This window comes from Rosa chinensis, chromosome 5, assembly GCF_002994745.2.
Source record: "Rosa chinensis cultivar Old Blush chromosome 5, RchiOBHm-V2, whole genome shotgun sequence".
NCBI classification, from domain to species: domain Eukaryota; kingdom Viridiplantae; phylum Streptophyta; class Magnoliopsida; order Rosales; family Rosaceae; genus Rosa; species Rosa chinensis.
In genome coordinates this window covers 34,472,834-34,482,450 of record NC_037092.1, presented here as the reverse complement: position 1 = coordinate 34,482,450, position 9,617 = coordinate 34,472,834, and the positions used below count along the sequence as shown (strand labels likewise).

At 35.2% G+C, this 9,617-nt stretch overlaps 1 protein-coding gene across 2 annotated transcripts; it reads left to right on the top strand.

Moving 5' to 3' along the window:
- The first annotated feature begins 4,296 nt into the window (after window positions 1-4,296).
- Window positions 4,297-9,326, top strand: LOC112202552 (glutamate receptor 2.8). 2 transcript variants are annotated; one of them, XM_040507119.1, is made up of 5 exons: window positions 4,297-4,578; window positions 6,195-7,498; window positions 7,635-7,944; window positions 8,071-8,477; window positions 8,587-9,326. In XM_040507119.1, the coding sequence occupies exons 1-5, from the start codon at window positions 4,311-4,313 to the stop codon at window positions 9,187-9,189; spliced, it is 2,892 nt and encodes a 963-aa protein (XP_040363053.1). In that variant the 5' UTR covers window positions 4,297-4,310; the 3' UTR covers window positions 9,190-9,326. The 2 variants fall into 2 exon arrangements, with proteins under 2 accessions (XP_040363053.1, XP_024199330.1); XM_024343562.2 differs by having other exon boundaries at window positions 7,632-7,944.
- Window positions 9,327-9,617: the final 291 nt, after the last annotated feature.

Here is a 9,617-nt window from a genome sequence, read left to right as displayed (position 1 = left end):
TTTTCTGCTTTCTTGGATCTTAGTTCCTAGGTGGGATCGAGAGCTTCAAGGTAGGGGTTGGTGGTTGCTAGGGTTTTAAGGCTACGATTTTAGAGTTTCAGGGTTAGGGCTTCGTGCTGATAACGTATTTAAGGAAAACTGAAATTGGGAGAGAATGTAGTCGTGCTTTCATTGATAATAGGGGCCTCTTTATATAGAGGATTACAAGCATAAAGATAGTGTTGTACATGGAAACATAATCGTGCATTGATTGGATATCTCCGAAGATTCTCCGAGAATATCTCTAATATAAACCCTATTTCAACTAGAGCAAGTAACCTCAAGTTTAGGCCAGACACATATTCTGGATTTACTTGAATAGTTTACTATTTGTCTAAATATGTTGCACTGACATTAAAATACATTTGTTTCTATAGGTGAAGAACCGCCTCCTCCACGGATTACAAAGTTGCCTAAGAGTTTCTACTCAACAATTACATGCCAGATATGTTTTAACAAAGGCCACAACAGGAGGACTTGTGAAAGAAGAAGAAACCAGGTTCCATTACTTCATCTTTTGAAGTACATTAAATTTATCAGTTTATGCATATATTCTTTTTTTTTTTTTTAAATAAAAAGTTATTTCACTATTGTTGTGCAGCAACAAGTGCCAAATGTGAATGTTGAAGTTCCAAATGTGAACATTGAGGTTCCTATTGTGAATAACGTCCCATCCCCAACTGAGCCTACCACTGTTGATGGGCCTCCTATGCAGTCTCAATCATCATCTAATGACCACTTCCTCAATGTCAATCTTAATGTGAATGTGAATTTAGGTGCTTCATCTGACATGGGTGTTTCGGCTTCTAATGTACCATATGTAGATGCGCCCTCTATCAATGTGCCCTCTGTCAATGTACAAGTGCCAAAAATGACTGAAGATCCAATTGATCAGTCTCAATCTCAGGTAAACCATTTGGTTAACACTTGATGTTGTTCAAATACCTGAAAACATTTTCTCATAAACCTAAGTTGAATTTGTCTTGTTCAGCATTCTATGAAGAGATGCAAGGCACCTGCAAGAAGGATCAAGCCAATGAAGCAACCTTAGTCATCAAGCTCTACCACAACAACTCAGAATGCAGCTCGAACAAAAAATGAAGTGAAGAAAAAGCCACTATGGAAGTGTTGAAGGCTTCCACATCTAATCTTACTATGATTATTTAATTGACCTATTGGAATGTACAACCAACTGATTATGGTAGCATTTTTGCGTGCTTCTGTGATACTGCTATCAATGCTCTTTTGTGAATTTTTGGAAGCAGCTGTAGATTTCAAGTCCTTGGCTTGTGAACTTTTGTGTAACAGTGGTTGTATTTTAAGACAATATTAATGGCCAATAGTGTATTCTAATTTTCAGATGCCTCTAATTTTTGTACAGAGACAAAACAGCTCACTATAAATATTGATATTAATGGTGAAAAGAATATTGTTTTTGGAGGGAAAAAGCTAAGGTGGATAACCAAGTACAGATGGTGATTGGCGGGAAAATAATGGAGGTTGAGACTTGGGACTACTATTGTCAGGTTCTACTATTTCTTGGTGGGAAGGAAGATGGTTTTGGAGGGAAAAGGCTGATGGGTCAGCTGATGGAGTTGTCATTGGAGGGAAAAGATAGAAAGACAATTTTGCCTATGAAAAAAATCTGTCCTAACGGCGTTATTAACGGATGGGATCAATATTGTGTCAGATTTCAATGTTGAGGTACCATTGTTATAGTTTTAAAGATTGAGGTACCGAAATGATGAATGAACTTTATTTGGGGTACTATTTGTAAAATTTTCTCTATAGAATATGTGCATATATATTCTACATATCATGACGATTCAATTGGATTCGAAAATATGGTGAAATTGGCTAAATTTTTTATCACACTCATAATTTATAGTAATAATCTCATCCAACGGTCAGTTTTTCCATTTTTATTGAATTGATAGGGGTTGCTCTTTGGAGTGTATGATATATAAATATAGGTTTGTAAGAGTAACTAAGTTTGACCTTGTTGATTGAATTCGAAACGAGAACCAAATTGGCTGAATTTTTTACAACCACCATAAAACATTACAATCTCTCCATCGAGCGGTTGGTTTCTCTAAATTCATTTTCTCCTTCATGGTTGCTTTAGAATGAACCTCAACAATTTAAATGCAATGTACAAGTCATACAACTTTAGGAGGCAAATTGATATAGGCCAACGTCTTTGTAATTAAAATTGAAATTTTTATCTTATGTACACGCACATCCATCGATAGGATATTTATAGACGTGATGTGAAAAAATAAGCACGTTTTGCGGTTGTCAAGCCATTGATCAACCAAGAAAACATACAAGTGATGACGGTTGACCAATTCGATCGGATTCAAAAATATGGTGAAATTGGCTAAATTTTTTACTACACTTATAATTTATTGTAATAATCCCATCCAACGATCGGTTTTTCCATTTTCTTTGAATTAATAGGAGTTGCTCTTTGGAGTGCATGATATATAAATATAGGTTTATAAGAGTAACTAAGTTTGACCTAGTTGATTGAATTCGAAATGAGAACCAAATAGGTTGGATTTTTTACAACCACCATAAAACATTACAATCTCTCTATCAAGCGGTTGGTTTCTCTAAATTCATTTTCCACTTCATAGTTGTTTTAGAGTGAACCTCAATAATTTAAATGCAACATCTAAGTCATACGACTTTAGGAGGCAAATTAGTATACGTCAAAGTTTTTATAATTAAAATTGAAATTTTTATCTTATGTCCACGTATATTCATCGATGGAATATTTATAGACGTAATGTAGAAAAATAAGCACGTTTCGCGGTTGTTACGCCATCGATCAACCAAGAAGACATAGAAGTAATGACGGTTGACCAATTTGATCGGATTCGAAAATATGGTGAAATTGGTTAAATTTTGTACCAGTCATAATTTATTGTAATGATCACATCCAATGGTTAGTTTTTTTATTTTCTTTGAATTGACAGACATTGCTCTTTGGAGTGTATGATATATAAATATAAGTTTATAAAAAAAATAGTATCTTTAAAGATTTATTTGTAAATAAAACCTATAAGGCCCGGCCCGCAAAAACCCAAAAAAGCCCGCAAGGTCTGCTTTATATGGACGGGCTTGGATCCTTTGATTTACAATAAAGCCCGGCCCACTACTATTTAAAAATATAGTAAGGCCCGGCCTGGCCCGTTGATGAGGCCTACTTCGAAGAGTCCAGCCCAGCCTCCATGACGTCCGACGACTAGTGTCGAATTAGGATATGGATTATGGATACATGACGAAATAGGACATGAATCTTTGTTTTATTTGGTGGAATCCTGCTTAAGTTATGACATAAATATGTGAAATTGAAAATCATCAAATCCAGGATTCGGGCATCTAAAAGCAAGAACCTACTATTTTGTGATCGTCTCCAAATTAAATTTTACAGGTCTCTGGTGCTTTAATGGGTTTGATGAGAGAGGAAGAATTCGTAGAAGAGGAAGAAGAAAGAGAATGGAGCAGAAGGGCAAAAATGACAGAGAAAAAAAATTTATTAATTAAGGATTTCTTTTCTGCTGTCACATGACACATGGCAGTGTGGTGTTAGACCCAGACGCACCCTGGGTGTGTATCTAGCATTCCCCAAAGATTATAATAAACCCGAATTTCCATTCAGCGTGTTTGACTGAATTTTGTCCCTAAGGCTTTGAAATAGTATACGAAGAATTAATATCACCATGCGACCAAATCTATGAATAAAACAAAAATCTAGTAGTTGGGTTTCTTACTCAACTCAGAGGTTGAAAGCCACCTTGCGCATGCAGCATGTCTATTTCAGTCGAAGAGAATAATATCTACAGCGATTTGCCATGCATCTTCCATACTTGGACTTCTACAAATTACATCCGTGAGTATTATATAGAACATTTGGTCGTATATATACTACTATGTCAAAGCAGCCCAAGCAACACGAAGGATTGACGATCACATTGGTCATGATCGAAATATAGCCATGCAGGTTAAGAAAAAGAGAAAACATAAACACTTAATTCTTACGCGTCTGAACGAAGAGAGACTAGTATAAGTCTTCGATCAGTCCAATTGTATAGATTGGATTGAAGTGTTTAATCAAATTATGAGTTTGTTTGACCATTCATTTCCCAGGACTTTCGCATCTGAAACTGAAACCTCATCGACGTAGCTTTCTTGGTTATTCTTATATAAATATGCTGGAGCCTGACATTTGATAGGAGCGAGTGACCTTGCAATTCGAATCATATATGAGCTCTATGGAGAATCAGAATAGAACTATCCTTCTTCTTTTCTCATGGATTTTCATGGTCGCCACCATGGTAGCTGCAAGCACAACGATAATCCCAGTGAACGTGGGAGTTGTTGTAGACCTTGATGAACCGAGTGGGAAAATGTACTTGAGTTGCATCGAAATGGCGCTTTCGGATTTCTATGCCATCCATGCTGACTACAAGACTAGGCTCGTTTTGAACACCAGGAACTCCAATGGAGATGTGGTTGGAGCAGCTGCCGCAGGTTTCTCTCTCTGCCTTTTTTCTTTGAACAATTCTTTTTCTAACCTCTTGCATATAGCTATTATAGATGATCAGATCCTATCCAGAGCGGAGCTCCGCTTTGAAATTAACTTGTAAAGTTCGAGTTTTATGTCACTTTTCGGTCGCATATCCACATCTCAACCGTTCAGTTTTTAGGTACTAGTGTATAGATCATCTCTGCAAATTTTCAGCTAAATTGATGATCGTTAAGGTATCTAACTCGCTTAAATCAATGGACGGACTGAATCTGTCAACCTAAACCATACTAGCTTTAAGGTAGTTATCAATGCCTTAACGATCATCATTTTGGCTGAAAATTTGCAGAGATGATCTATACACTAGTAACTAAAAACAGAACGGTCGAGATGTAGATATGCGACTGAAAAGTGACCAAAAACTCGAACTTCACATGTTAATTTCAAAGCGGAGCTCCGCTCTGGATAGGATCTGTATAGATGATATATGTATACATGCGTACATATGCATATATTCAATAATCTACAAATGCCTACCCAATATATAGGCCAAATTAGGTATGCTTTTGGTTTAGTAATTATCAAACTAATCAAATACCAACCGATGTTTTAGGTTTAGTTAATTAATTTTTTGTTAATGAAAGTAAATAAAATTGAAATAAAAAATTATGAAAAAATTTGATTTGGTTTTAATAAATACCGAATGTACCGATTATTAAAATTATATTATTTTAGAGTATATTGTGCAAATTCTCTTAACATGGTTAAATTGTAAAATATTAGAAAAAAATGTGGGAGCTGCAACTTTTCTGGACTGCAATTGCAGTTGGAGAAAAGAAAACAGTTTATCCAACAAAAAATTATTAAAAATAAATAAATAATTATTCTGAAATGAATAGAAAATAAAATAAAAACTAATTGAAACACGTGTGAGCGTGTGTTAAGAGATTAATATTATATAAACATAAATATTTTTATAATAGTGTTAACATTATTGCTCCTACTACAGTAATAATACAATATACTCTAATTAAACAAAAAAAAAATCAGTCATATTTTTTTTCTTATCTCCACCCACCGTGACCTTCCGGGTGTCAATTATGCTGGCTAACAAATAAGCCACATTTCACCGGCTTAAACAATAGGTGATATATTATTGAGTAACTTGGTAGAAGGTTAATATAACAAGTTTTATTAAAATTGGTAAAAATCTATGGCAAATGTACAAAAATAAGGTATAACCAAATAATTAGATGAACAAAGTTTACAACAATTTATAATATTAAAAAAAAATTAATATTGTTCATTCTAATTTTTAAGGAAATACTTGTTATAAATTGGTAATACCGAAATATCGAATTTGGTAGAAACGATTAGATACCAAAATTTTTTGCTGGTTATTAGTAGCTCAATTTCAAAATCAAAATTTTTTGCTTTGAAGTTGGTAATGTCTTTAACTGATATGAACCAATCAAGTGGCAGTCCTAGACCAAATGTTAGAGAACTGTACGATATAGACCCTAAATTACATTTGGTTTTCAGCCATTGTAAAGAACACATGAATTCTGAAACTTATCAAACTAATTACATTTTTTTTCTTTACAATGAACTGAAAACACAGCTTTAGATCTAATAAAGAATGTAGAAGTGAAAGTCATCCTAGGACCGGTGTCGTCCATGCAGGCAAGTTTCGTTGTTAATCTTGGAGAGAAAGCTCATGTACCCATCATATCATTTTCTGCAACAAGCCCTTCTCTTACTTCACCAAGGAGCTCCTTTTTTTTCCGATTTGCACAAAATGACTTGAACCAAGTGAAAGCTATAAGTGGTATTGTTCAGAACTTTGGATGGAGACGAGTTGTGCCCATCTACGTAGACAACATGTATGGGGAAGGAGTCATACCTTTTCTAATTGATGCCTTGCAAGACGTTGATGCTCATATCCCCTACAGAAGTCTAATTCACGAACTAGCCACGGATGATCAGATTGAAAAAGAGCTTTACAAGTTGATGACGATGCAGACTCGAGTCTTCATTGTGCATATGATGCCTAATCTTTCCTCTCGGTTATTTGCCAAGGCAAAAGAGATGGGAATGATGAGTGAGGGTTTTGTTTGGATCACAACTAATAGTATCGGAAATAATTTAAGGTCTATGGCTTCAGTCCTTGATTCGATGCAAGGCCTATTAGGTGTAGAAACTTATATTCCAAGGACATTGAAGCTTAGACAATTCATATCAATGTGGAAAAAGCAATTCCAACAAGACAATCCAAAAATCATTGATGTTGAATTGGATGCTTTTGGATTGCGGGCATATGATGCTGCTTTTGCAGTAGCCATGGCCGTTGAGAAAGTTGCCAACGCAGGTTTTAAATTCCAAAAGAGGAATGCTTCTTCCTTCAACTCTCATTATGGCTCAAAACTTTCTCATGCATTATCCATCATTAATTTCAAAGGTATGGCTGGAGACTTCAATCTTGTTGATAGGCAACTTCAGGTATCAACTTTTAAGATTGTTAATGTGAATGGTTATGGACCAAGAACAGTTGGATACTGGACACCAGAAAATGGAAGGGTAGTAAAGCGGTTGAAATCGACAAGGAATGGTACAAAATCAACTTCCAAGTGCGATCTTAGACCTATTATATGGCCTGGAGAGTCATTATCAGTTCCTAAAGGATGGGAGATCCCGATAAATATTGGTACCAAGTTAAGAATAGGAGTTCCTATGAGGGAAGGTTTTCAAGAGTTTGTTAAAGTAACTAATACAAGCACTAATACAGTTGACGTCACTGGATTCAGTATTGACGTGTTTAAAGCCGTATTGGAGATCCTACCATATGCACTTCCTTATGATTTTGTTCCCTTTGCAATTGCTAATGGAAGCACATACAATGATTTGGTGTATCAAGTACATGATGGGGTAAAGTACTTCGTCATTATTATTTTCGCATTTTTTATTTCTGCTTTACCCTATGTTGAAAGAAACTAAGCAACAAAATTTAATTAGCTTTTTATTGCTTAACAACATTTTGTTTTGTTGGCTTACTTGACAGAAGTTTGATGCTGTGGTTGGAGATATAACAATTAGAGCAAATAGGTCATTGTATGTGGGCTTTACTATGCCATATACTGAATCTGGTGTAGTGATGGTTGTGCCAATACAAGACAAGAGGACCAAAAGTGCATGGGTTTTCTTAAAGCCTTTGACATGGGACCTTTGGATGACAACTTTGTGTTTTTTCATCTTTATTGGTTTTGTGATTTGGGTGCTTGAACATCGAATTAATGATGATTTTCGTGGTTCTCCCTCACATCAAGTTGGCACAAGCTTCTGGTTCTCTTTCTCAACCATGGTTTTCTCACAAAGTAATTATCCATATACTAATTACTAATTCGTTTTTATTTTATTTCTCCATCAAACATATGTTCATATTTGATATATACTTACTTTTCCAACCTTTGTATGTACACTTCTTTAATTTCGTTTTACAGGGGAGAAAGTGGTTAGCAACTTGGCAAGATTTGTGATGATTATATGGATATTCGTTGTACTAATAGTGACACAGAGCTATACAGCTAGTCTAGCATCACTATTGACAGTCCAACAACTCCAACCAACTATTACCGATATAGATGATCTTTTGAGGAATAGAGATAATGTGGGCTACATGACGAGTTCTTTTGTTTATGATCTCTTGAGACAAAAAGGTTTTCATGCTTCCAGGCTTAAGGATTATGGAGCTATGGAAGAAATAGATGAAGCTCTTTCAAAGGGGAGTGCAAATGGCGGTATTGCTGCTATTGTTCATGAAACCCCCTATATGAAGCTTTTTGTTGCAAAATATTGTTCCAAGTATACCATGATTGGACCTATATTTAAAACTGATGGCTTTGGCTTCGTAAGATCTCTTTCATCATACTATTAAAAATTGCATGTTTTGTATGGCTTATAGTTATAGAGTTCCTAAGATTTCTCATATGTGATTCCATTTCATGTTAACTTTACAGATATTTCCGAAAGGTTCTCCTCTTATACCCGATGTTTCACAAGCAATCCTTAATTTGACAGAAGGAGAGAAGATAATGAACATTGAAGATGAATGGATGAAGAAAGAAAACAATTGTAAAGATCCAAGTACCGAGAAATTTTACAGCAATAGTCTTGGCCTTGAGAGCTTTTGGGGCCTCTTTCTCATTGCTGGGGTAGCTTCAGTATTCGCTCTCCTCATATTTGCAACTTCCTTCCTTCACAAGCATAAGCAAGTTTTGATGTCCTCTGATTCAAGAGCTTCCAAGTGGAAAAGGATTAGAACCATATTCAAGATTTTCAATGAAAAAGAACTTAGCTCTCATACTTTAAAAAGCAGTAGGCATGAAGCTAGGATCGCTGGTGCTCCGGATCATGAAGTGAATGCCTCACCAAATAACAACTGGCCGGAAAGTCCTTTCAGCTATACCAACCAGACGGATGCAACTTCTGTATTCTACGGAGAGCAAGAAACACCATCTCACGGTCAAGCATCTCCGGAAATCGTTCCAACTTTTGAGCTTGCTGCTTTCACTAATCAAGAAATGCATGCAACTCCAGAAATAGCTCAAGAAAGAGTTTGAAGGAATCAAAAAAGAAAAAAGATGGAGCACATATTCTATGTTGACAATTCATCTGAAGCATATTATTAACTAGCTGTCTATAAATTTTCAATTAGTATAGTTTCATCATGTATATCGCTATTGATTAACAATTTTTAAGACACTTTAATTTTTAACAAATTACATATAAGTTATTGATAAAAGATGACTTAACAGATACATCCTTTAAACATTGAATTAAACATATAAAGATTAAATCTTACTAATAATTAAGAACAATCTGCTCTCTATTTATCACCTGTCATGAGTTAATTTACTTTTTTACCCTTAACTACTTCTTTTGACTTCTAATCCCTTTATGTTACTTCTCAAAGAAAAAAAAATCTCTTTCCATGGGAGAATCTCAGAGCTCTTCGTCAAACTTCTTCTTCTTCTTTATCGCTGAACTT